General features: G+C 38.9%; 3 protein-coding genes and 1 long non-coding RNA gene across 21 annotated transcripts; 2 read left to right on the top strand and 2 right to left on the bottom strand.

Annotated features, from left to right (window-relative positions):
* Positions 1-635: 635 nt before the first annotated feature.
* path (solute carrier family 36 member pathetic) lies at positions 636-18,227 on the top strand. Of its 2 annotated transcripts, none has more exons than XM_031972530.2 (10): positions 636-941; positions 13,572-13,614; positions 13,700-13,776; positions 14,332-14,430; positions 15,037-15,187; positions 15,531-15,652; positions 15,825-16,189; positions 16,275-16,458; positions 16,575-16,741; positions 16,828-18,227. In XM_031972530.2, exons 2-10 carry the CDS (start codon positions 13,612-13,614, stop codon positions 17,067-17,069), a joined length of 1,410 nt encoding a protein of 469 aa, XP_031828390.1. In that variant the 5' UTR covers positions 636-941; positions 13,572-13,611; the 3' UTR covers positions 17,070-18,227. The 2 variants fall into 2 exon arrangements, with proteins under 2 accessions (XP_031828390.1, XP_031828391.1); XM_031972531.2 differs by lacking the exon at positions 636-941 and adding an exon at positions 13,336-13,497.
* Positions 18,048-19,072, bottom strand: Rpb10 (DNA-directed RNA polymerases I, II, and III subunit Rpb10). Its single transcript, XM_031972537.2, has 2 exons — positions 18,802-19,072; positions 18,048-18,564 (listed from the first exon to the last, which is right to left on the bottom strand). Exons 1-2 carry the CDS (start codon positions 18,894-18,896, stop codon positions 18,456-18,458), a joined length of 204 nt encoding a protein of 67 aa, XP_031828397.1. The 5' UTR covers positions 18,897-19,072; the 3' UTR covers positions 18,048-18,455.
* Positions 19,073-19,099: 27 nt separating this feature from the next.
* On the top strand, positions 19,100-24,956 carry PAN3 (Poly(A) specific ribonuclease subunit PAN3). 17 transcript variants are annotated; one of them, XM_031972513.2, is made up of 10 exons: positions 19,925-20,148; positions 20,223-20,425; positions 21,395-21,651; positions 21,977-22,234; positions 22,311-22,686; positions 22,774-22,890; positions 22,957-23,196; positions 23,283-23,565; positions 23,673-24,027; positions 24,313-24,956. In XM_031972513.2, the coding sequence occupies exons 3-10, from the start codon at positions 21,574-21,576 to the stop codon at positions 24,427-24,429; spliced, it is 1,824 nt and encodes a 607-aa protein (XP_031828373.1). In that variant the 5' UTR covers positions 19,925-20,148; positions 20,223-20,425; positions 21,395-21,573; the 3' UTR covers positions 24,430-24,956. The 17 variants fall into 17 exon arrangements, with proteins under 17 accessions (XP_031828374.1, XP_031828376.1, XP_076225218.1 ...); XM_031972517.2 differs by having other exon boundaries at positions 21,384-21,651; XM_031972514.2 differs by lacking the exons at positions 19,925-20,148; positions 20,223-20,425 and adding an exon at positions 19,100-19,202.
* Positions 22,422-26,238, bottom strand: LOC143174713 (uncharacterized). Its single transcript, XR_012998944.1, has 2 exons — positions 26,115-26,238; positions 22,422-26,029 (listed from the first exon to the last, which is right to left on the bottom strand). It is a non-coding gene; the product is annotated as an uncharacterized LOC143174713 (long non-coding RNA).
* Between the last annotated feature and the right edge of the window lie 587 nt (positions 26,239-26,825).

Genomic DNA, 26,825 nt, shown 5'->3' with positions numbered 1-26,825 from the left:
GAATTGAAATGAAACTTTCTTCATATCTTGCATATCTTTGTATATTTTGCTTTCACAATATTCTATATTACCCTACGTTTTAAAAATTGAAATTAATGCAATTGAAAACACGACTTAACCCTTTGAACTCTGAAAAGAAAAATAAAAGATCGAAGAAATGTTACAGCATTTCTAATTTTCACTAGAGATACCATAAAAATTTGTTGCTGATAAATTACAAAACAACCTGGAGTGCTAAGGGTTAACCCCTGACCGGTCAACAACGTGTCATCGTCAACCATTCAATTTCCCTTTGGCAAAGTCCGAATTCTCGAGATTCTCCGAACGATTCCCATATCTTTCAAACACCGGAAGTCGTCGAGCCAGTCACAGCTGGTCCGTCGAACGGCTTCGAAATTTCCCGCTGTAAATAATCTCCGCGCGATAGCGTGCACGCATATTCGACAGGAGAAAAAGTGACGAGTAAAAGCTATCGGCTAACTGTTTAATCGTTCGGTAAATAAAAGCATCGGGAACGATTACGCGCGACGACGGAAACCGAAGGAAAAAAACCGATCGTCGATCGTCGAGTGGGGCGCTCGACCTCTGGCGGTCGGCCGGGGAATCGCGGCGGACGCTCTTCCGGGGACAAAACCTGGGTTTATTCTTGCACGGCGTGGTTCCTCGAGTCAGTTTCGTACTGTCGGTGTTCGTGGCGCGTGGCACGCTGGTACGTGGTCTGCGTTCGTACGTCTAATGCATCACGAGACGTTCCCGTACGGACCAGCAGCACGCGAAACATTTTCGAAAAGAAACTCGATTCCCCGTCGAACCGACAGAACACCGGCCAACGTGCGTACCGGCGTTTCGCTGGGGATGAAGTAACACATCGCTCGAACGGTATCTATCGATTCATACCCACGAGGCTTTCGTTTTCACCCTCGCACGTGCGCAGGACACAGGTACGTGCACACCGAAAATTTATAAACCGAAATCCATTATTAGACGTCCGCCCCGTCTGGCACTATTTACAGTGCCAACGGTCCCGATTTCCATTGGAAAATAAACGAGCAGCTGGTGGATTTAGAACTCTTAGTTACCCATCGACGTTTCGACCGCGGCACCACGGGAATAATCGGGACTCGATTGTGAATGATCCTACGAGGATCGATTCGAGAATCGAAATTCAGCTCCGCCGTTGAATTTAGACTGGGGGTTTTTATTTATTTATAGAGAGACTCAGTGCGGGCGTTTATGGGAATTTTGGTATTCGTACTTGTGGATTTTTGGAATATTTTGTGGGATTTTTGTTTAAAGGGAAGTGTAATTATAACCTCTTACGGTATCTTCGATTGGTCATTCGATTAAAATTGAAATAGATACTTGATTAGAAATTTGATTAGAAACTTTGTTTCGTAAAAAAGAAGTTTAGTAAATTGAAAATGATTCTACTGTAAGAGTTATTAAAGAAAAGAGATAAAATAAAAGGCGATATGTTGAAATGCAGGAGATCTCATTCGGTTGGCTAAGTGTTGAGATTTGGATGACTGTTGATTTTGATGGTGCAGGAATATTTTAGTAGCTGAGTTTGCTTCCATATTTTCTTTACCATCGGCCTGATTGATAAGGCAGGCAACAATATATATATTTATGCGTGAACCGGAACGCCATTTGGTCTTCATTGTTATCGTTATTTACAATTCAATCTGTTCTTTGTGCTCGCCACTGAATCTCAACGATCGCGCGGGTATTTTAAGAATCCGTTTCATGCGTGGCGAACCTATGTTTGACGAGTACCATTCGCGACGAGTTCCACGTACGCTGTGAACGAAAGAAGTAGGGACGATTTTCTGAGGAAATGAAATAAATTATTGTTCCGTAGAAACCGGTTTTTACGACTATCGTCGTAACGGTATAACACAACTAGATTGTCGTGTTCTGTATATATTTCTAACCGATACTCAAATTAAAAGAAAATTTTTAAATATTAAAAACCACCGCCCACGTTGAAAAGTACGAACGATAAGAAATAAATTGACAGAGATGAATGGGTGTGTTAGGTTACTTGCTACAGTTGAAACGATTACATAAATAAACATGAAAAACTCCTCTCACTCAGCGGTAACATTAAAGCTGATAGCCTTATCGGAACACAGTAATTCGTCACCTTGAAGATTAAATTTGACGAGAAATAGACGATAAGTATTCGAGTCACGTGAAATTAGTGGTGAATTTTGTAGAAATTTACTAATGTACAATTAAAAGTCAAACTGTATGAAAATGATGAAATACCTTGATCGACCATTTTCGAAAGGGACATTCTGACGAAATCCCTTTGCACAAGTGTTCAGAATTTATTCGAACAGAGTTTCCGGAAGATGGGAAATTCCGGTACAGTTCTGTGTATGACGTCATGTGACGTCAATGTGAGGAGGAAAGTGGCGTCCGGAAATTGCCATAAATCGCTTTTTAGGAGGGACACACCGTAGTCGGAAGGTCTGTTTCGTCAGAAAAGTCATGTCGCGAGTCGAGCACGTGGAGCTAAGTTTGTGTGTGGACGCGACTTGTATGGCTCGTCACGACCGTAGGTTCCCGCGCGTAGCGTCGCATGATGTAACTTTGCATCGATATTTCGGACCCATGCATGAGAACGGTGTTCCTATACGGGATGTCCGAAAAGTATTTCTCAAATACGCACAGATTCTATATTTCAACGGAAGAATTAAACATTAACGCGTTAAATATAAAATGACAAATTCACTTAATGGCAAGGAAAGTGACACACTCGAATGGGTTCATAGATAGAAATTTTCTGCGCGTTCAGTTTAACTTGTTTAACGCTAGAGGACTACCAGTCAAAATGGCTGATTTCAATTTTTTCGCAATTATTGATATCTCAAAAGCATTGAACATTCGAAATGAGTTTGAAAATAGTTTCACATGAATATTGTAACGAATATCTGAAGAAACTGGAAGTAATCTATTATTACCATTTTTATAGAGAATGTATGTTAATGATATTACCACTAGAACTATCAAATGGGTCAAAATGACCCATTCCAGATATCTTCTCGCGATTATTTAAAAATAGCAAATGCTTTTACTAAAGAAATTGACTCGGCAATACGGAAATTCAATAAAGAATCGATTAAAGTCTCGATAGATGCACTCTTGAATTTTTTATATAGAAGTTTCGAAACGTCAATTTCAGTGTTAAATTATTCGGAACAAGTTGTAAGAGCTGTAATGAGTGTAATATCATTTTCTTATATGCTTTTCGGTAACTAACCGTCCAGTCGACTATCCAAAGAAAGCTCGAGTGATTAAAGGACGTGTGCAGACGTTTCATCAATCTTTCCGACACACCCTGTATACACGGCTCCGTTCGTTGCTCCGCGCGCGTCTCTGAAATCGATTTTCCTTACAATCATTAATTCAGTCCGCCGAACGGATCGCGTGGCATATTTACGTCCCATCGACGACACTCTTTCAAACACACTTAAAGGACACGCGTATCGCTCGAGACTTTAATTGAGCATGAACAATTAGGATATGCGATATGCTTTTGAAACGTCATTTCTTGCCCTACATTATCGGCCGGACAGCGAAGGAAGAAGCTCGGCCGAGGATTAACGAAAGAAACGAGTGCGATAAGTTGCATCATACTGACGTAACGGTTGGACGGAATTTAACTGTTGAACTTGACACACTATTTTTCAAAAATTGCGATACCGCCGTCGACTGAGACGTTCGGCGAACGCTTTCGACAGAAAAATGAAGAAACCAGTCAAATGATTTGTATTTTATAATAAAACATTCACAGGTGTTTAGAACACAGTTACATGGTAATTTTAATTAATTTCTTTTTAAATTATAAGGTTATAAATAGTAGATCGTGAAAAATGTGTTTACAATGAAAATCGAAAACATATTAGGAATATATCTAAACGAAACGTTTCTCAGAATGAAACGAGCCTGTCTGAACCAGTTCGCGGACAGCGTGGAAGGGATTGGTTAAGTTTAGATCACGTGACCTCTCGAAGTTGTCCGCAGACAGAAATTCCTTTCATTGTTTTCTAGATTATAATAGAGTGTAATGATACCTTGTGCGTTTGAGCACGGTTATCCTTGAACTTTCGCCGAGGAGAAAAAAATTGAACAATAATTACTCGATGTGTTACATATATAGAAATCGTAACGATCACCGTGAAAGTAAATATCGCGGGGAACTCCTTGGCGGGAAACGAAACCGGTTAACATACGGTGGTCGCAGACGAAACTATGCAGGGATCTCCAGACACCATGAATAATTTCATTGACCTTGCACACGGTCAACTTATCGCGCGTAAACATGTAACTAGATCGACTTTCCTTATTACGTATTCGCATTACGGAATAATTCATCTGCGGAAATGCATCAAACATGTCGCGTTCAATTAATATACATGATGAACAATAGTGCGTTATCAAGTTGAAACATTGTTCGTCTGTGTTTGAATGATATTAACCCTCCATAGGCCCGCGTGACTCTGAACGTCGCGCATCGATATGGATTAAATCGATTTAATTGTTTTATTGCAAAACGACGAATGACATTAAGCGATTGATCAACTTAAACTTCTGTACACACGTGCATTTATTATTGTAACTTGAAAGTTATAAGATATAGTCGTTTCAATAAAGTTATTAACCCTTTGAACTCTGTAGGCTCCAATATTGTACCAGTTATAATATTAGATACTTTAATAAATCAAAGGAACTACCCTAAAATTATTCGATTTTCTATTATTAATTATTAGATTTCTATTGAAAGATCGAAGGTATAGAATTTTTCATTTTTACTAGAGATACCATAAAAATTAGTCGCAGTTGCTGATAGATTACAAAACCATCGAATACATTGTTAATTAGTGTTCATACGTTGATATTTATTAATTTCCATTGAGGGTTAAATGTAACATGGAAATACATTAAATTCCAAGGCAACGGTTTTCGAAATAAACGTTCAACAGTGAAATTGATTGCAGGCATCTCGCGTTAATTTGTTTACCTTGTTCGCGATTCCGTTATCGGTTCGATAATACGTGTATGAAAAAATATATCGGTTGATGTTATGTAATTGTATATTGTAACTGACGGAAGGAATACTATCAGTGTTTTCTTTCTTTATCCAAGGTTATCTAGAAACGAGTAGAAAAAATATTGAATATACAAATTTTGACCTATTGAATGTATCTGAACGTACAGTTCTTTTCGTGTCGCTCGGGGAATCGGCGGTGTACGCGAACCTTGACACCCAGCGCGTGGCAGCGAACTAGAAGAACTTATCTCTAAGCTGACCCACTTCGAAAACGTGTTTAGCAACATCGATCAAACTTTGTTGCAGGTGGTTGCAATGTTCTACGACGTACACGCCTGTTCGGACGCCACGTGTGACATTAGCAATTCAAGTAAAAATGAAATATGAAATAAACCATTTCAGATCTTATCCCTTCGATAACGGGTATTATTCAAATTTTATGCGAGGTCCCGGACTGGCGCGTTCACCGACGCCATTTTGCTTGCTGACAATGTGTCACCAGCCATAATAGTCTTTTTTACGACTGATATGCAGAAACAATGAACCTATATGCCGAATTTTCCTTCGACCGTAATAAATGTGTGCAGTATAAAATTAACGAATATCAACCTGTAAATGCGAAGATTCAATAATTGCATTGAAACGAGTATATCTTGTCATTTTGAAATTACAATGGCGAACTTTCATGGCAGAGCGTATGAAAGTTTGTTAATTACTGAATTTTACTCGTCACTTTGCTATGGAAAATGAAGTAAATCAACGAGATGCCAATATGTTGGTGTGTGATTTCAAAGTTACAAGCTTATGGAGGGTTAATGGTTCTTTATCGAGAAAATGTGAATTTGATTAATTAACGGTTAATAATTCTTTAGAAAATATAAATTTGAATTTGTATAAATACTATATTATAAATGTAAATACTAAAATATATATATAAGAATTATCAATCGTTAATTAATCAAATATATATAAAAGATATAAATATATATATATATAATATGAATAAATACTATACTATAAGGTATATTTTATCGGTGTGTTTATACAGTGACTATATCCGTGAAACTAGCAAGTCATCGCGTTAGTCACTCAGTTGTCATCCAAGCAATAGCTGCCAATTCAGTGTTTACCAACATCCTACAGGTTGCATTTCTAAGAAATTGAGCGACGTTATGAAATGCCAGTGACAAAGCGAACGAGGGAAAGACGGTCCAAAAAAAAATGCGACTATATCATCGCGTGACATTGCGATGTTGGCAAGAATTCATTGCGACAAATTCGTAAACCGTGACAGTGCCTATCACAACGAATTTTTGTACAATCGCAGATTTCACTGAATATCTAATTTTCAATCTAATCTTTTCGGGCATTGCTGACATTCCACGAGCGATCGCGTCGAACGTAGATCGAATAACTTTCGCAATTAAGACTTTTTATCTGCAATCCTATCTGAAGTATGAAAATTGCCATTGATTTTTTCTTCGCCGAAGAATGCAAATAAGAAGTGGTCTATCTATCCCGTCGACTTGTTCCGCGCGCGCCTGTATTGAACTAATTAAATCAAAAATTATACCGGCGTTGATACATAATAATGTCGTTAACAACTTGCTACCTTTCACTCGGTATTAGTTGTTACGCTACCGCGGCCTATCGATAGATCGTGTTTCGTAACTTTAATAATAATTGCCCGTTATTTTCTAATTAACCCTCTGTAGACCCATGTAACTTTGAAGTCACGTAGTGTATCGACGTCCTGTCGATTTATTTCACTTTGCATTCAAAGTGGTGAATACAATTAAGTAATCAGTCAGTCATGGAAGACGTTGCATGATTTCGTAGAACAAAACATACAAAATGGAAGAAGTATGGTATTAAATCATTTGATTGAATTGCATTATTATTATTGCATCCAGTTGAATGTCACCATATTAGGTAACATTATGTATAATATAGAAATGTTTTCAAATAATCGTTTATTGAATGAACTATAGTAATTCAATTTGGGGTCACCGGTAACCCCCATGGCATTCAGCGTGTCAACGTCATTGTAGCTTGAAAGTTACAAAATATATTCATTTCACGAGATTATTGAAACTATTGAAATCTAATTAATTTCATACTGCATAGATTCTGTTCTAATCACGAACAAAAGTTCGGTCTATAGAGGGTTAAAGGGTTAGTTTTAGTTGGATTAGTCTACGAGATGGTAATTCAGTTAATTCCATGCTCCTTGATTCGATTAATTACTTGGAAATTAGATCTTCCATGGTTAACACTAGGTTTACAGGCATTTATTGTACACTTCTATTATTCCTAAAAGAATTGATGCTCGTTTATTTAGATTGTGGAAACTGGAGATTTGATGGTAGGTAATTGGGGTACATGTCAGTGTGATCGCATCAATCAAAATCGGCGTAAACATTTACAAAATAATATTTCTAAAATCCAATGTGCCTCAATATGACGCGTTCCGTAAACCTAGTGTCAATGCAATTCTATGTATATAGAATATATTATATATATATTGAGGGGGCACATAAATCGTGCTGTGTCAACGAATGCCTCACAGATAAGCGTTGTCTCGGGTCAAGCAAACAATTATATCGATACGAACTTTCGTCGAATGGAAATCGTCCCGTCCAGAATTATCATATCAATTTTCGCCACACGACCGTATTCAGTCATTAGTGATTTTATCTTAATTGTACGCGCATTTCGATACGAATTAGACGAACATTCCGTGATTTTCCATTCTGTCGTGCGATTTCCACTGAGAATCACAAAGACGCTTTGGCGCATTGTCCATTGCTTATACAATTCCCGATTAACCCGTAATTAGTACTAGATAATTCGGAGCATCGCTTTGAATTCATTCAGCGACCAACAGTCGAATACTTTTTCCCCAGATTAGATGGTAATTCGTTAATGCTATCAACCGTAAAGTTGACCGCAGTTACGGAAAGGTTAACTCTGAAAGTTGAACGACCTAATTTTCCACGTAACACTCGACCCGGTAATTGCCGCTCTAACAAGGATAGATTAGAGATTAATTAATTCTAATGTGAATTGCAAGAATCGTTTGCGCGGTCCCTGTGACGGCTCGTTTCCTCTAATTTACAGTGGGCGAAATTTTTCCTATAAACCAACGTTTCACGGGAATACGAAAAGTCCCATGAAAACGGTCCTCGTCTTATTCGCTTCAAAATTCCATAGAATCTGAATGAATTCGATCTTTAATTTATCAGAATCGAGTAATACAGTAATAGATATCTATATAACACCATAATGTCATAAATTACGATCTAACGATAAAATCATCGAAATGACCAACAAAAATTGAATGGTCGCGGTAAGAGCTTTTACCGCGTAACTAACGTCACTGAATTGGCCCCTCCCTCCGAACGTGAGCACACACAGGATCGTGTCTCGTGATCCGAGCCAGAGCAAACGCCGTAATTACATAATGATCTTTTTATTTCTTCGAGGCGAGAAACAGGTGCGTAATTGCCGCTCGAAAACCATAATCGCGCGGCGACCGCGTCTCGTTTAAAACGTTCGTAAATGCCAGCGAGTTGCCATCTCGATTTTTGTCTTTTGCATTTTCGCGCGGCGCCGTGCCGTGTCGCATTAAAGTAATAACCAACCCCGACGATATTTAATTACACGCTCCGCATTGGCCAGTTTGCGACACACCTCGCGCGACACATGTACAACGGCGCACACGTATACAACACCCCGAAGGCCTGATTGCTCCTGACTAGAGCGCGATTGCTCGTAATATTTAATTACACGTTGCTCCTCTGATTGTAACCTTTCCGAGCTATACAGGATATCAAATTTCAAACGGATTTTTCATTTTTCCAATTACCTTTCATTGCCGCACGGTAACAGTGATTCGTTCCTCTGTTCGATTTCATAATCGAACCCTGTATCCATCATGTTTAATTTTACATCGAGCAGCTCTCGAATTCCTAGAACTAATCTTTAAAAATTCCAACCGTGCAGCGCCTAACGATCACGATGAATTTGATTATTCCATACGACGCGCTGAATCATTCAACATGGCGCCTCGTCGGAAGCTTCCGAACAAAGTTTCAGTCGCTTTCAGGCGTTTACTAGAAATCAGCTATGCAGCGTCAGAATACTTCTGCAGCGTCACGTTAATTAGCTCGAGCGATGAGTTAGAGTATACTTTGTTTCCCGAGAGTATATGTCTGCGACACGTGGAGTCGGAAGTCGCTGGTACTCATTGATTATGCCACGAGGAGATATGTAGTGCCCGTAATATAGATGGAAACGTTTTGAAAAGAGACGGAGTAACGAGGTTGTATCACGCGTGGACAGTATTGTGAGATAACCAGTTGATTTGCGAGTAATTCGACCAGATGTCTCGCTCCCGAAGCGGTTTTACCAGTTCCCCGTGTCCTCTTAACCGTGAACGTTCGGCGGCCACTTACGCGGCCCTCAATTGGTCGTTACGAGAGGTAACGACATGCAAATCGCGCGTTATGAACCGATGTAGATTCAGGTGTGACCGATAGCGGGCCCCGAAGCGGTGTCGTGTGATTCATGAATCGATCGGTGCGTGTCGCATCCACGAAACACGATTTTCTCGACCACCCCTCGTTGTACAACGTGTCGGGCTCGTAATGACGATTTTAATCTTTTGCACTCGAGAGGTGACTCTCAGTCGCCGCACGATTCGATGTAACGAAACTATAAAGTTGAATGTTTAATTGATTCGACACAGCAAAATTAGAGTTTGACATTTAATATTAAACTTTGTACAATGCGTCGACGTGTGAAATATTAAAGTAAAACAGCCTCTTTAATTTATGCACGATTTCTCGTTAAGTTTGAAAGAATGTCGTTGGTATTTCATTAAGAAATCTTGGGTGTTTCTAATGAGAAACTTCTGGAGTGCAAAGGGTTAATGTTTTAGATTAAATTTTGCATTGCTACGTGATATAATTAAATAAAGCACCTCCGTTGCTTAATTTATCTGTGAATTGTCGTTAAATTAGCTTCAAACAATATCATCGATATCTCGTCAGAAAATGTTGAATATTTCCATTGAAATACTTTCGAGTCACAATTATTTCGTAACGCTAGTTTCATTATAAATACTTGAATTCTATTTTCAAGCAATTCGGAAGCGTCGGCCACGTTCGACGTCTTCGAGCAGCGAAGTTTGAACTTCTAGAGCTTTCATGACCTCCCGCAAGTAGCAAAAAGGCTTCCCTAACTTCTAAATATACTTGCGGTAATTGTTATCCCTCGCCACGTGTGATTCGATTCATTTTATTCATCTAATAATACGCACAGTCCACGTACGAGCCATTACGAACTCGTTAACCGTTGATTACCATTCATTAGAAATGAATTATTTCGTACAGCGATCGGTCGGCTTCTATCTAAAATTACTTGAAGCATCAGCAGAGTTGAAAATCGCTGTTTAATGAAACGCACGGGAAAAGTATTTATCTCCTCTTCCTTATACGTAGAAAGTTGATGAGCCGAGATAACGTCGGGAATCGCAGTCGTTTATTTTTAGGCTCGGCACGCGCGTCCATTAGTCCGTGTTCCCTGTGATTGCCAACCGTTCTATATTTTTGAGGACAATGTCCGTGGTTACATCAGAAATGATCGATCAACGAAAAGCAGACTAACGTGCACGCTTTTTCCTCTCGATCGTCGCCATTTTCTTTCCCTTCGTGAACCCGACCGGGGAACGCTGTTATCGGAAGACGAGTTAACTCGTCATTTGCGTTCGAGCTCGCTTATCAATCACCATTTCTTATTCGTTTCATTAATAAACATCACCGGAACGTACGAATACGTTAACTCTCGAATTGCACTTCCGCGAGTATTTATATTCGAAAATTCGTCTGGCGAACGAATTAATTGGAAAGTCGTCTGAAATATGATTCTAAAATTAACCAACTGTCATTCGATATTTGAGAGGCTTTTCATTGGATCCCTTGATGAGTCACTGGAATTCATTGAGCCGCTAATTATAACCGCGCAAAGTTGCTAAATGTCGCAGGTGGGTTTGGATGCATTTGAGTATTGTTGATGATGTTTAAATATGAGCTCGAAATGCATGATCTTGGAGCTCATTGAAGAGCTAAGAGAAAACTATAGAAAACTACATAAAACTATATAAAACGAATTAAAGAGTTCTTAAGAGTATGTTCGAGCAGCATCGATTTCATGTTCGATCGTGCGAAAGACGCGTTGATCGAGGTTAACAATAATTCTCTTTGTTTGCTGCGAGCAAGCAGAGAGTGTGTAACATCGTATCAGGAAACAAAGAATCTTTCATCGGTTACGTTAGCCGACGACTTAGGAGATGCCATTAAACCATTAACACCCGGTATGCCATTAAAGTCTCGTGTTGTCTTGTTCTCAATTTTAGTCCGGCATCTTTTTCACTGCTGTACACTTTATCTGAAATAAAACTGTGTTTTCCAGCGTACGAATGTTTAAATAATAGGAGAATAACGTGGACGTTAACCGGTTGTTGTATAATTGTTTAGTCTGCTCGCGGCTTTTGCCGTGATCTCGAACTGTATTTTTACGAAACCGTTTACGTCACCGGTTACGTGCTTCGCGGATAATCCGAAAGACTTTGAGCTATCTAGATCTGGCTCTATCTGATAGGTTCAGTCTAGTGACTCTTCTTTCCATGTAGCGACCGTACAATGGTGTCTTCGCACAAGCAAACACGATCGCAAAGGTTGAGGTCGCGACTCCTCGAAGAATCGGGAGCAGACTGTTGAACTATGCGCGATAGGATTTACCGAGTTAGCGTGCCGAACGCAACGTTATCCAATTTCCGAGGGCCAGATAGCGTCACGGTTAACCCTTTGCACTCGACGAGATTTTTCGTTGAAAATACTCATTACTCTCTGACGAAGTGTTAACGATATTTTTCTAACGTCTTAATCGACGTTCAATTGGAAATGATTCAATGAGTTATCGTGCATTGTCTCCCCGTTGGCAACTTTAGCTCGGAGGTTTCTTCGCGAAACGAAATTCGTCATCGAGCGTGAAACGTTGAATTTAACACCTTGAACGCCGCAGGGGTCACCGGTGACCCCCAACTAAATTGAATCACTATAGTTCACTCAATTAACCCTTTGAACTCTGTAGGCTCCAATATTGCACCAGTTATAATATTGAATATTTCAATGAATCTTAAAGAAACTACCCAAAAATTATTCGATTCTCCACACATCCAAATTTTGTGCTAACAAGGAAAATAAAAGATCGAAGAAATGTTATAGCATCTCTAATTTTGCTAGGAATACTATAAAAATTAGTTGCAGTTGCTGATGGATTGCAAAGCAACCTGGAGTGCTAAGGGTTAAACGATGGTTATTTAAAAACATTTCTACATTACGAACGATGCTAAAAAAATGATGTAATATCATATTTTTTCATTTTGTGTATTTTACTGTATGAAATCATGCAACATTCAACGCGTTAATCTCGCCGGGCTGATACACAGGCTGCACCGTGCAATTCGTTGCGCTGTCGCGTGTAGCTTCTTGTATTACGGAATGCCCCCGCGGTAGACATGATATATAGTCACGGCAATGATCTGCAGATCGAGTTTAGCGCGACTGATTAATCATATCTGATATTATCTTCGAGTGTTTACGTTACGATTTAATGGGACCTGCCGCGTTTCCGCGGTGAAAGGATGGCGTATCTTTATTATGAGATCAACGAGATTAAATTGTACAGTAATAGCTCCAATTTAACATAATTACTTTTTTACGATCACGAGAATACACAGACGTTCGCATAATGTTTATCTAGAATGTGACGACACTTAAATATTCCAAGAACTGCATTTAAAGATTGGAAAAATTATATCTCGAATCCGCTGATTTCTAAAACGCTAAATGACATTCGGTAATTTATCGTAATGGACATAGATGGTTCACGAAGGTCGCCGACTGGCGATAAGCACTTTAATTTTAACTCAATGGAATTATCGTATCGGCGATACGCCGGATGATTTGAGTTTAATATGTATCGGGTTCAAAAGGTGAAGAATGAAGTAACGATAAATACATCGTCGCTTAAGTACTTCTAACGAAACGTTCCTCTAGTTCTTTTTTTTTTGTCTCTAATGCCAATTAAAACGCGGTTATTACTCGTTCTCTTCTTTTTTTCGCATTGTCGGGCGAACCGCTTATTAACGGAAGATCGTTTGCACAATTATGTTAATTCTTCTGGTTCTGTTTGCCAGCGTTGCCTGTTATTTCCGTGTACGCCGTTGATACATCCAGAAGTCGCAATTCGCGAGACCGTGGATGCCTCTAAGGCCAAAATCGATGGCACTTTATGTAACGGACGTCGATTAGGGATTTGTAAAACTCCTTTGAAATCGACGGTTCGAATATTGAAAACTCGATTTATATATTGTAATTAGCTGCTTGCCGTTGTTATCGGTATTCTTTAAAGACTGATATCTTAATTTTCAATTTCTCGTTTACAGATAACTGATCTCGGTCACAGTCAGCTGGAGAACCACAAAAATGGTATGTTTCGATGGGCGTTCGTGTAATTGTTTACGAAGGTACGATCGTTGCTCGTTATTATACGTAACTTTTCCTTTTGTCGCAGGATAACAAACCGCCAACGGAAATGGACACCTTCCTGCCGCAGGATGGGTCCAACTTGAAGGATGGTGTATTATCAAAGTAAGGATCATCGACGTTAACCTTGCAAAATCAATTCACTTGCGATATATTTATAAACGTTTGCACTCGAGAGGTGACTATAAAACTAAAAATTAAACTATAAAACAAACAGAAGCAAAACTATAAAATTTGATATTCAACATTGAACTGTATATAATAAATCGATCTGTGAAATATTAGGATGGAAGTGTTTTGTTTCTCAATTCACTTGCGATTTCTCTTTGAGTTGATTAAAAAAAATATCGTTTGCGTCTAGTTAGAGAATGTTAAATATTTCCAACGAAATACTTCCGAGTGCAAAGAGTTCATATCACATTTAGAAACTAATTTCACACGCTTTGTCGCGTGAAAGATATTCAAAGATAATCTCTAATTTGTGTTGCTACGGGTCGATGATATTAGATTGAGGCGTTAATATCCAAGCCGGGTCACGGATGAATATAAATGACAAGTTAACTCTCTGCCAGTTAATAGATTAAATTGTGCCCCGAATAACTGGACTATTAATAACGCTGGCCACGTGTTTATTATCGAAATATCTTGTGTTCCTTGCAGATACAAAGTACAAGTCGTCCCGCGAGACCCGGAGGCTCTGCAAGGGGACGGGAAGAAGTTCGATCCGTTTAACGAAAGAAAAGTTGATAACCCGACAACGTAAGTATATTCGATCGCAACGTGCTAGTTGATTTGCGAAAATGCAATAAAGGTTGTTCGATGAACAGTCTGGATTAACACGTTGAATGTTATGGAGGTCACCGATGTCCCCCAAGAATCAATTTCAAATAGTCACTGTTTAATTGAGTGAATCATAGTAAATTGAAATGATTCAAATAGCCACTGTTTAATTGAGTGAATCATAGTAATCATTTCTATATTATTAATAACGTTACCTAGTGCAGCGACATTCAGCGATAAACGTGCAATAACAGTAACACGATTCAATGCAACAATTCAATATTACATCTTTTTCCATTTCGCGTGTTTTGCACGGTGAAATCCTGCGGCATTCAACGCGTTAATAATATACATCGTATATTACAAGCAGACATTCATAGTATAGTTAGTTTTCAATGATAAAGTAGTCTTTAATGTACACGCACTCGCCAAGGGACTGGAAAAGCAAATAGTCTTGTTTATACCACAGTTCTGCTTGTATTTAAAAATCCTCGTGTTTTCCCCATGATAAATGCAAGATATTGATGCTTGTTACAAACAGCCAGTAACGATCATCATTCAAAGCGTTATCTTATTTTTGTTCAGGGACTGTGACACATTAACGCATTTACTGAAAGCCTCGCTTGGCACTGGCATTTTATCCATGCCGATTGCTTTCAAGAATGCTGGCCTCCTCGTCGGTGTGTTCGCGACAATCCTGGTCGCGTTTGTTTGCACACACTGCGCATACATTTTGGTAAATAAAAATTACCGTATAATAGGTCGTTACGAATTGCAGTATTGAATAATATGAATAACAAGCAATATTCGAAATTAACGTTTTGCGCTTGAAAGCTTTTCACTAGAAATATTGAATACTCTCTGATAAGATATATGAATGATGTTCTTTTTAAACTAATTAACAAGAAAACATAAGAAAGTTATGTTACTCCAGTATTCCATATACTGGTGCACAAATGCTGAATATTAAATATAAAACTTTATAACGTTACTGTATCGAATTAACTGCTGACTGAGAGTCACCTTTCAAGCGCGAAGGGTTAAATAATACAGCGAATAATATTGTAAACGCAATTTAGGTAAAATGCGCGCACGTACTCTACCACAAAACGCGGAGGACAGAAATGAGCTTCGCCGACGTGGCGGAAGTAGCGTTTTCTACGGGACCAGAATGGGGAAGAAGATTTTCCAAGCCAATTAGGTAAGACAACGTGTAACGCTTACTCAGACGATAAAAGTAATGTTCGGTAATTCGCGCTGATAGACGGCCAATCATTCGACCGCACGCAGAAAGAATAAATGGATTCATTATGCAATTTTATGGGTATGACTGTAAATATGATTGTGTAACATCTCGTGATTTGTATCTGCAGGTATCTCATTCAAATTAGTTTATTTGCAACGTACTTTGGCACCTGCAGCGTGTACACAGTGATAGTTGCGGCGAACTTCAATCAAATCATCGAGCATTACGCGGATGTACCGGAAGGCGAGTTCAGCATCAGGCTAACGACAGCCTGCCTGCTGATCCCCATGATACTGCTCAGTTGGATACCAAATTTGAAATACCTCGCACCTGTTTCCATGGTGGCCAATATATTCATGGGAACAGGCTTAGGAATAACATTTTATTATTTAGTATGGGACTTTCCATCTATCTCCTCTCTACCGCTGATCGCGCCTGTCGACGGATTCCCGCAGTTCTTCAGCATAACTGTCTTTGCGATGGAAGCTATAGGTACATTATTATACATGATATACTGAGCGTTATGTGTAATAACGTGAAATGATAAAAGAATGTCACTGATCGAATGTTATTTTAGGTGTAGTAATGCCGTTAGAGAATAACATGAAAACACCGCAGCATTTCGTCGGTATCTGCGGTGTCCTTAACAAGGGAATGTCTGGGGTTACGCTTATCTACATTCTTCTTGGATTCTTGGGCTACGCGAAATATCAAGACAAAACGTTCGACAGCATTACACTGAATTTACCAACGGTAGAAATGTAAGTTACCGTTTGAAAGTTACTGTGATGCTAGATATGGTATCACTGCAATTTTTCAACGTACTTGTCTATAATCTAGGATTCTGTAATAGCGTGTGAAATGTCTGTCTTTTCAGACCTGCCCAGATTGTGAAGATCTTAATAGCTCTCGCTGTCTATTGTACGTTTGGTTTACAATTTTATGTGTGCCTTGATATTGCATGGAACGGTATAAAGGAGAAGTTCCAAAAGAAGCCAGTCCTGGCCAATTATGTTCTGAGAACAGTTATGGTCGTGGGAGCAGGTACGGTTTTGGTGTACCTTATTGTACCTTATTCGTGGCGTACCTTATTCGACAAAGATAATTAAACGAATTACGTTATTTTACAGTTCTATTGGCTGTGATCGTGCCGACTATCGGACCCTTCATCGGATTAATCGGTGCATTTTGCTTTTCCATACTGGGACTTTTGATCCCTGTATTCATCGAAACTGTAACATACTGGGACGTTGGCTTTGGCCCGTGCCACTGGGTGGCTTTGAAGAACATTGTCATATGCATCATTGGTTTCATGGCTCTAGTGTTCGGATCTCGAAGCGCGCTAATACAAATCGTGAAGTTATATAGTTAAAAATATATAGGCGTCTCGATACATAGGAGTGTACATATTCCAATCTTTCAAACAGATGTTTGGAAGTCATTTGAAAGAACTGTAGTAAATGAATTTCTGATATATTCGATGGACAATCATAAATGATACGCACATCATTTGCAATAAGTTGTTTCAGAGAACCTCTTTGTCAACGGACAATTTTATCAGAAATTTACTTGCTACTTATGTGTCCATAAGTGAGTGCTCTAGTAAGATACAAAAGAAACTGTTCATTACAAAGATTACTTCGATTGCTGTGCAAAGAAGAGCTAAAGTACCGATATTCGGTATTATACTATGATTCGAAGAATGCCTCTACGCACAAATGATTTCTAAGATTATATTATTGAAGGTTATATGAAAGGATTTAATTATTATGAACATATGAAGTAGGTAATGCATTTCCAAAGTGCCCAATAATGTTACATTTTATCCCTAATATTTAATGCGTGGTAACTTTCATTTAATATGAAACAAATACAGACTGATAACCATTGGCAGTATTCATGATAATAGAAAGATACTTTACATCATAATAATTGATTATTATTTAAAGAAAAAGCACAAAACCATAAAATTTGTATTATTTATAATAATTAATTTGACTTTAACAGCAAAGTATTTTAATTCCCACCATGGTAAATTGATATTCATAAAAATATTTTGTTTCTTAGCATTATTTTAAACATTCTTTGTAAGATTTATGTTTTGCAAAGCATAAATTTACATTTTCATATGTAATTCCTTAAAACCTAATCGTATCTTGAAATATAACCTTCCATTCGTGTTTTTTTTTAATTTAACGACATAAATTATTGCTATCTAAAAAAAATAATGAGTAAAACTGCAAGAAAAACCTGTCATGTAAACAAGTCTGTATGTACAGTTCCTGTTCCATGACTAGTACATGTGATAGGTATATACAGTGTTTAAAATGTTTCACTCTTCTATGTTGCATTTACTGTGAATACACGATTTAAAAATGAAAAACACATAATGTTTCCTTGAAGCAAGTTAAAAGCTTTTGTAACCTAATTAATTTTTTATACAATTGTTGAAAAACTTTTACACATTCATGGTAAAGAAAAAAAATGATCAAGATGCAACAAATGTAATTATAAAATACATTTTACAGTATGTTTTGTAGATTTTATTTTCCTGCTTTATATACAATTAAATGTTATAGTAGTTTTTAAAATATAAATAACTTTTTTACGTTTTAAGACTAAAGTCATGTTTCATATAAATTTGTATGTACTTTTATCTGCTTAACAACCATGATATTTTTTAATTTACATAATTATATTACACTTATACATTAATATACAAAATAGAGTATAAGAATTGAAATATCGAACCCATTGATTATTTTTCTAGTGGTGCATAGTTCAAAAGTTTTTCAATCAAATCCACATGTCCAAGAAGCATTCTACGGCAGCAATATCTCTTCAAGCCCAATGCGTCAAGAGCATCTCTGTAAAATAAAGACAAACATTTTCTACGTCAGAATGATAAATAGAGTTGCTAAGAGAACCAGATATAACCAATAATCCATTAGTTCTACTGACAAATTTTCTTTTCTAATTAAAATCTTATGAAATCCAAGAAAGTAAGGTTAGGTTTCTATTAACACGTGATAACTCTTCAAATGGTACATTAATTATACTATTTCATTAATTGCATAAACGTTAACGAGACAAATAATAATTACCCCTCCGTGTATTCTGCTTGCAGCAAGCCAAGATAAGCCTCCCATTTGTTGCCAATCACTTTTCCACAAGTGAAGCAACGTACAGGTATAATCATAGTTACAAATTTGATTAAACTCAATGTTTTTTACGAAAACACGTTAATGCGACTATCAGAATACACTTTAATATCCACAAAAACGCACTAACGTACAACGTCGTTTGAATCGTTCAGTTCTAGAAACCTCGATCTTTCGAATCGTTGTACACAACCGGAACGTTTACGCGTATCATAACACAGCATGTATACTGTGAAATGATTTCATGTCACTCACTGTTGCCAACAGAATTGCGAAAATGAAAACGCAGTTCAGTGGATCAACCGAGAAGGTCGCAATACTCAATCTACCCGCGTAAATTTTCTGTAAATATTTTCTTTAAGACCGTTTACGTTGTTAAGTATATATTTTCGAGTGCACGCTAAGCAAGGACATCATATAAAAAGAGGATATAAATGTTTACGATACTACGCCAGTCACGAAAACAAGCCTAACACGTCGCGCTCTTGTGAATGTATCTTAACAAAGTAGCATTGACTCTAGAATTGTGCGTCGGATTCTTTACCCTTTGGGAAAAGCCAATGGAGTCTTTCAGATGGAGATACCTGTCGTACGAATATTGTTCCTAGTAACTATGCCTGTTGCTCAGAATTACTTGAATATTTTTCACGAATCGTTTTACTTAAGCGCGATCATTTGACTACAACTGCGACTATTCTCAACGCGACGCAGTAGTCTGACAAAACAATTTACATAAAAAATTAAACAGACGATAAACGTATCTCAGTAATCTACTTTAATGAATTGTCGGTAAACAATGAAAACACGAATTTAAAATCGTGAAATATCTATCATAAATGATTATCGTTCGCCTGGACTGGAATTACTCTAATATTCGAATGCTATAAGCATTATATTTGAATTAAAATTGTATAATATTAGATTTGAATATTTTAAAAGTACATTATTAATATACTATACTAAATGTATCGAATTTTAAATGTGCCTTAAGGATACGATTGAACATACGCGAAGAAGCAAGAAATCTATTTTATAAAAACCTACGAATTATGTAAGGTACAAAAAAAAGCGAAAAAGATGATTAGACTATATTCGAATTATATTCATACCTGACTAGCCGATCAATATTTTCGATCAATATTAATTTCGAGTTATCACGATACAATATGGTGGAATAGATTAATTTCTAACGTGCAGGCAAGAAAGCTTATTATAATTCAGAAATAACTCAACTCCGTTCCCCGTCCGGAATATAATTCGTCAGACGCACCTCGATCCGGTGGTTAACAGGTAAAAATGATGAGAATTTAGACGAATGGTCGCAGGCGTAGTTTGTGGCGCGGTTCTGAAAGGTAAATATACAGGCTTCGTCTCGCGCGCGCCCGGAGACAAGCCGTGGCAGAGAGACAGCTGCTCCGATCGAAGGACATGAATAGGAGGGCGGAAGGGAGAGAGGGAGAAAGAGAAAAATACGAGGCCGAAGCAAAGGGAGAACACCATAAACATACAAGATCGGATTGGTTCTGCTTTCTCCTTTGTCCGCCGGATGGAAACATGTTATAACACGGTCAGACTGTTATCGAAATCGTTATTCTGAATAATGTATTTCTTATTCTTATTTTTTTGTGGGTCGCGTGATCACCGTGCCGTATCGGGAACGTGTCGTGGTGATCGGAATTTTGGCGCCGTACACCGACGCGACATCGGTGACAGCGTAAATGGTTATGTTAACGCGGCGTACCTCTCGTACGCATTTCGTCGCACGCGTACACGATATTTTGACTCGTTCGTACTTTCTCGAGCCCTTGGCGAGGATATACCCGTCGAATCCGCGGTCACGGTGGTCGCTTCCCCGCCACCAGTAACGTGTAGCCAAGGTTATATCTTGTGCGTCTTTCTGGCTGTATTGTCAAAATCAGCTGCCATTGCTATAGCGTGCGATTCCACTTGCTTGTCCTGGTTTTTCTTTCGTTTCCCCAGCTTTTTTCCCAGTTTTTTTCACTGAACCTTTACCCACCATTCCTGAAATTTCATTCAGCGTCGACGGTTCTTGTTATCCTCGGCATTTATACAGCCGTACGCGTCGTGTTACCCTCTTCGTTCAGAACGAGCGGTACATTTCATTCCATTTTTTCTACCCGTTTTGTGACGGCTGTGATATCGTAGATCAGATCTTGCATAGACCAATGATTTATATCGAATAATTCGTGCGGTTTCTGTGAACATTTATATCTTCTGTGGTATTAGTCAGGTTTTTTGATGATGAGTAAATATTTTGAAATTGTTTAAATTGTTAATAGCGTTTTTCATGAGAAAGATGTAATATTTTATTTCTTGGATTGTGTACTTGTTATACGACCTTTGAATATAGTTTTGTATAGTTTGCAGAGTATCGGGGATTTACTTTTGTAATATTAAATTCCTACTGATAGCGTATTAGAAATGAAGAAAGTATAAATAATATATCATTGGATAATGTATATTTCAAATGTTTTATTTTTTATCTTTACTCATGTATTTATAAGATGTGTTGCAGGATCTGGTGGTTGTTATCGAGTTGTGCGTCTGTATAATAGAAAGACTGTGGTGGTTAAAGACTGTTGTTAATCAGGATTGAGAAAGACAGGTGTGAAGGGTTTTCTAGCTGGGAGAACATAAACAGAGTAGAAGTGAGGGTTCAGTGTGATAGCGGTAAATGCAGTGGTTGAAGGAGAGATGGACCCATCAATGTTTGTTGCATACACCCCTCAAACAAACGGCGTTCCACTGGAGTCCAAGCTTGCTACCTACATGGTAGTGTACACTCTTCTGCAATTTATTTGAGGAGAGTCAAACCTTAGTAAAAGTTTTCATACGTCTGTCGTTTAATTAGATTTAGAATTAAAGAGATTTTGATACAACATGAAACTCTGTCACATGCTTACATAAATGGTAAAGGCTTAAGTCTCTAACTTAATGAATTAATTAATAGAAGTACATCTTGTATGTTTTAAAAGGAAGAAATCTTATGCTTTGTTATTATAATATGCTATTACTTATAACTTTGCTATTTCCTTGCCATAGTTAATAAGTACACAGACATGTTTACCATTTTCTTACTATTTCTATTGTTTAATAGAATCGTCAAAGCCCGGGGGTAACTCTAAGTACCACTGCAGTTACAAAGCACTTGTCGAACCTCTCTCTGGATTCGCAAAAAAAAGTAACTGCCAGTCCAGAATTTGTACCAGGAAGAGGTCTCACTGGTAGCAACAGCAGTTCTCCGAATCTTTTTAATAATTCTTACCACTCACAAGAGAATGTTGGTGGTACAACTTATTTTTACCTTGGAAACACACCAACCGATACTGTTGGAGCAGAGGAAGGAACTGAAACTGTAAGGAAGCATAGAAGTTAGAAGATCTTCTTTGATTTCAATTTTTAGCAAATTAATAGTAAATTTACACCTTCAGATTGGAACTGTCGGAGCAGGTCAGGTAGGCTACGTTTATCCAGGTACACCAGCACACCTTCAACCTGTGAAACCAGTAAAACCTCCGTCGTCTAATAATTCCTCTGCTCCCTCAACCCCACCTCCTCAAGCAACACCCAGCTTCTTTGTCAGTGAGAGCTTACGAATGGACATTCTTCAAAAAAATGCATTAACGTTAGCGCAACCTGATGTAGTAAGATTCCCTGATTTACCAAATGAGGTAGACAGTTACCATGAGTTGTGCCCACTGGAACCAATTCATAAACCTGCCTCGACAATGCTCGGATACCAAACTTCAACGTACAAAGCTACCAGCATTAAGAGTGGCACGCGATACTGTTTACGTCGTATACATGGTGAGGTTCCTGAACTTTTCGCGCAAAATAATTAAAAGAAGTCAATTCGATAAATGGTATTGAAAAAAGCATTTCATCTGTTGTTAGATTTCAGACTTGCTAATACAAAGTGTATGGTGCTGGTAGATATGTGGAAGCGATTATCGCATACTAATTTGGTGCAGTTAAGAGAAGTCTTTACCACCAAGGCCTTTGGCGACCATTGTTTGTATTAATACTACTCAGAAGTCTGGTAAATGGATTTCTATAACAAAAATTTTCCCATTTCAGCCATGGTATTCGTTTATGACTATCATCCGGGCTCAGAAACGTTGTTAAACAAGCATTTCTCTGCAACTGAATTGAATGGTTATACGGATCCATTTTCTTCAGATCCGAACGCCCCTCGCCCGTATAGTCATACAAAAAATACAATTCTCAGACAGCAACACAGTAGTATGCTACCAGAAAGTGTTATCTGGAGCTACATAATCCAACTAACTGCCGCGCTTCGCGTCATACATGCTGCTGGTTTGTGTCACTCTTAAAAGTATTTTCATGCGTAACATTCAGTTAATATTCTGTCAATCTTACGTCCATTGAAATTCTATTAACAGGTTTGGCATACAGATGTTTGGATCCCACAAAAGTGTTGCTCACGTCACGGACGAGACTCCGTTTAAGTTGCGTTGCCATACCAGACGTTGTTACATTCGATGGGAACGCAGCGAATCCACTCTCACTTATTCCACATTACCAACAAGAAGATTTAATCGCTCTGGGGAAGTTGGTATTGGCTTTAGCATGTCGTAGCCTTCTTGCCGTCCATCGCGACAACATGCAAGCCTCCCTCGAGCTCGTCGCACGTTCCTACTCCACGGATCTTCGGAACCTCATTCTGTTCGTATAGGTTTCATTAGGATTTCATTCGGCCATCTTGTACGATCCTCGATGCAAGGATCTATACTTGCAGCGATACATGTTCATATGGAATTCTATCGTTTTAGATATTTACTTTCGAACCAAGCACGACGGAGCGTAACAGATCTCATGCCAATGATAGGAGCTCGATTTTATACACAGCTCGACGCAGCCTTGCTTCGATCCGACGTGCTCGAAAACGAACTTGCCAAGGAGCTTGAGAACGGGCGGTTATTTAAGTTACTTGTAAAACTGGCCACCATTAACGAAAGACCAGAACTTAATATGGAACCCACGTGGGCAGAAACAGGAGACCGATACATGCTCAAATTGTTTAGGGATTACGTTTTCCATCAGGTAGCGGCTGATGGAAGACCGTGGTTGGATATGGCACACGTTGTATCTTGTTTAAATAAGTTGGATTCAGGGTCTCAAGACAAGGTATACTTTTCTCTTACGCTAATTTTCCGACCGCTAACGTTTTTAGCATGTTCATGTGAAATGTTTTAACGATCTTGAGAATAGTTTATATTGCAAAGTCTCTTGTAACTGGTCGTACAACCGCTCAAAGTCCGTTTCCTCGGAATTGAAGTCTTATGTAACAAAATTGTATTCCATAGTTTGCCTTTGCTTTCCTATCTAAAATCATCTCCTTCCCGTTTGTATTATCAGTTACGGGACACTTGGTCTATATGTTTTCTAAACGATCGCTTTATAACCTTGTAGATATGTTTGATGTCTCGAGACGAACAAAGTGTATTAGTAGTAAGTTACGCCGAACTTCGGCAATGCTTGGAAACCTCGTTTGGAGAGCTGGTACAATCTGCGAAAGACGCTGTCTAGGTCTGCGTCGTCACATTATTTTCATTTCTTTTTCGTCAAACCGACCAGACAGTACATACTCCGAACCATAAATGTGATATCACCACTTAGCGGTACTATCATTTTAAACTTTATCAAGACATAGGAGAGTGAGAGATGTGGTCCGAGACTTGAGTTTGGTGATAAGAAAAAAAAAAAATAGTACGTGATCCAGTCTGTGTGCATGATTTGAATCATTAGATATCATGTGGAACTCATTCTGGTAACTGCCATTGATATGTAACATATGTGTGTGTGCAAGGAGATGATCATGTGATTGTGTAAATCAGAAAAAAGCAATTGATTATTGCTGCGGAACCTAATACGGTACTACACAAAAACAAAGTAAGAAAACAAATTGTACACAACTTAATAATGCAATGAATTCTTAAGAGGTCTTAAGAACAACACCTAAACACAGTCGGTGTATAGAATAGATCTTAGTTTTTAGGATACAGCTGGTAAGCATTAATTTTGAAATAAATGTTTATTTTTGAAAGCAATCTTAATCGACGGTGTACTTATTGAAACGAGAAATCTCGGCCACCAAGATTCCCCAGTGCATAGTTAACAATACAACATTGTTAATCCGTTTACGGTTTTCTTCCTTTGATTTTATTAAATCGTACACTTGGTCTGTTCCAGTATATCCAGCTACCGATCTGTAGATTCGGTTCTTGAACTGTCCTATCTACATTCCCTGCTGCTCTCCACCTCTCTTCAACCGCTGTCCGCAATCAGTCAAACTTGATCTCATTTCCTTCGCACAATTGCACGACCACGCCACGGACTTTTGCGCACACATGCACGCCCCCGATCGTATCGTACACATGGTCCTCGGTAACATTTCACTATACAAATATAATCACTGGACGTCCATGAAGATTCACAGTTGTCGAAGCAAATTTACCACAGTGATCAGATGCTCGGTATGAAAATGCCATTCTTTCTGAACAATTTCAATCGATTCGAAATAAAATGAAAACTCGATTAAGCATTTCGAGTTTCCATTTTATTCCGTTAGAGCGTTCTCGGTGTAATAACGACCTCCTCGATATCGAGTCTCCACTGGCATGCCGATCTTTAGCAGGCAAATACATGATTCGACGTACCGAGCCACGATATTCGATACGTTGTTGGTCACGTTCTTAATACCCTGCATCGACGCCCATGCATTTATCCTACGTACGCTCTGCGGATCGAATAAGTGTTTAACATATACGTGCACGTCGCGGCTGACCGTGGCGTCGAAATAAAAGGCATATCAGACATCTGTTTCTGTCCAAGACACGTCGACTGACGCTGCTCGGCCTGTCCAGTTCTCCGCCTAATTGTCTTAATGCCGTCGTGATTTACTCCCCCGCGCTATATCACTTCTGACAATCACTCCCCGTGCACGTATCAACCGTGTACGTGTAGTATGATCGCGTATAAGTCTTCATTTTATTCGACGTCAACCCGCTAACCCAGAGACGTCAAACGAACGATATTTTCAATCGTTTTCGTTCATGATAAATCTATCGCGAAATGAGGATACATAAGCGGATGCAATCAGTAAGAATAAACGTCCAACATCTACCGTCTGAAAACAATAGAGTAACGTGCCCTTATACAAAAGAAAAAAAGCAATAACCAAGACCTAACATAATAATATAAACAATACGAACAGCTGTTACCAGACGTAACGACATGATACAGTCGAATGATCTTCAAACTCTACGTACGATCGGGTATCGGAACTCTGGCTGATTGGCATAACACCATCGCGTTAGATGAACCGTCAACCTAAACAAACCGACTGTACACAAGCGCAATCGATAATTCTCGGGACGCGGCTGTAACAGGATCGCGAGATCCTGTTTGCTTTAAATCCAGTTCAGCCGGTCGTGAAGAAACATCGAATGCCGCGGCGACGGTGCAGCGAACCTTTGCGCAAGCGATTTTTCATCGGGCCGTCCCACGATCGTGGAACAGGATTGCGCGGAAGGTCGCACGAAACCGTGCTCGGTCGGCAGAGTGTGCACGCGTCGGAAAGAGACCGGTCGCCGTGTACCCCCTGAGCGAGAAACCACTTCTGCCAGGCAATTAAGGAACCAGCGAATGTATACGACCCGAGGTTCGCGGAGGAAGAAGTTCTAGCTTCTTCTATGCGTTCCGAGAAAAACGGGCTACCAGCGAAACGTGCCCGCGCAATATATGGCATACAATATGTACAGCTATAGCGAGCCACCTCGTTAATCTGGTTGGTCTCCACCTTTGCCTCCCCGGCCGCGTTCGGGAAGTCGAGGTATTCGCGGCAAAAAATCGTCCCCGGTTGCACGCGCTTATTGGGAATGTAGACCGAATCGAATCGAAGCGTCGCATCGCATCGCATCGCA

This window comes from Nomia melanderi, chromosome 7 (genome assembly GCF_051020985.1).
Source record: "Nomia melanderi isolate GNS246 chromosome 7, iyNomMela1, whole genome shotgun sequence".
NCBI classification, from domain to species: Eukaryota; Metazoa; Arthropoda; class Insecta; order Hymenoptera; family Halictidae; genus Nomia; species Nomia melanderi.
This window is presented reverse-complemented; position numbering and strand designations above follow the sequence as displayed.

Coding starts and splice junctions, on each gene's coding strand:
- path (XM_031972530.2), top strand. Junction 16,459..16,574: donor AATTTACCAACGGTAGAAAT/GTAAGTTACCGT, acceptor CTGTCTTTTCAG/ACCTGCCCAGATTGTGAAGA. Junction 16,742..16,827: donor AGTTATGGTCGTGGGAGCAG/GTACGGTTTTGG, acceptor GTTATTTTACAG/TTCTATTGGCTGTGATCGTG.
- Rpb10 (XM_031972537.2), bottom strand. CDS start 18,896: ATGATTATACCTGTACGTTGCTTCACTTGTGGAAAAGTGATTGGCAAC. Junction 18,565..18,801: donor CAAGCAGAATACACGGAGGG/GTAATTATTATT, acceptor TTTATTTTACAG/AGATGCTCTTGACGCATTGG.
- PAN3 (XM_031972514.2), top strand. CDS start 21,574: ATGGACCCATCAATGTTTGTTGCATACACCCCTCAAACAAACGGCGTT. Junction 22,687..22,773: donor CTGTTTACGTCGTATACATG/GTGAGGTTCCTG, acceptor ATCTGTTGTTAG/ATTTCAGACTTGCTAATACA. Junction 23,566..23,672: donor GATCTTCGGAACCTCATTCT/GTTCGTATAGGT, acceptor CTATCGTTTTAG/ATATTTACTTTCGAACCAAG.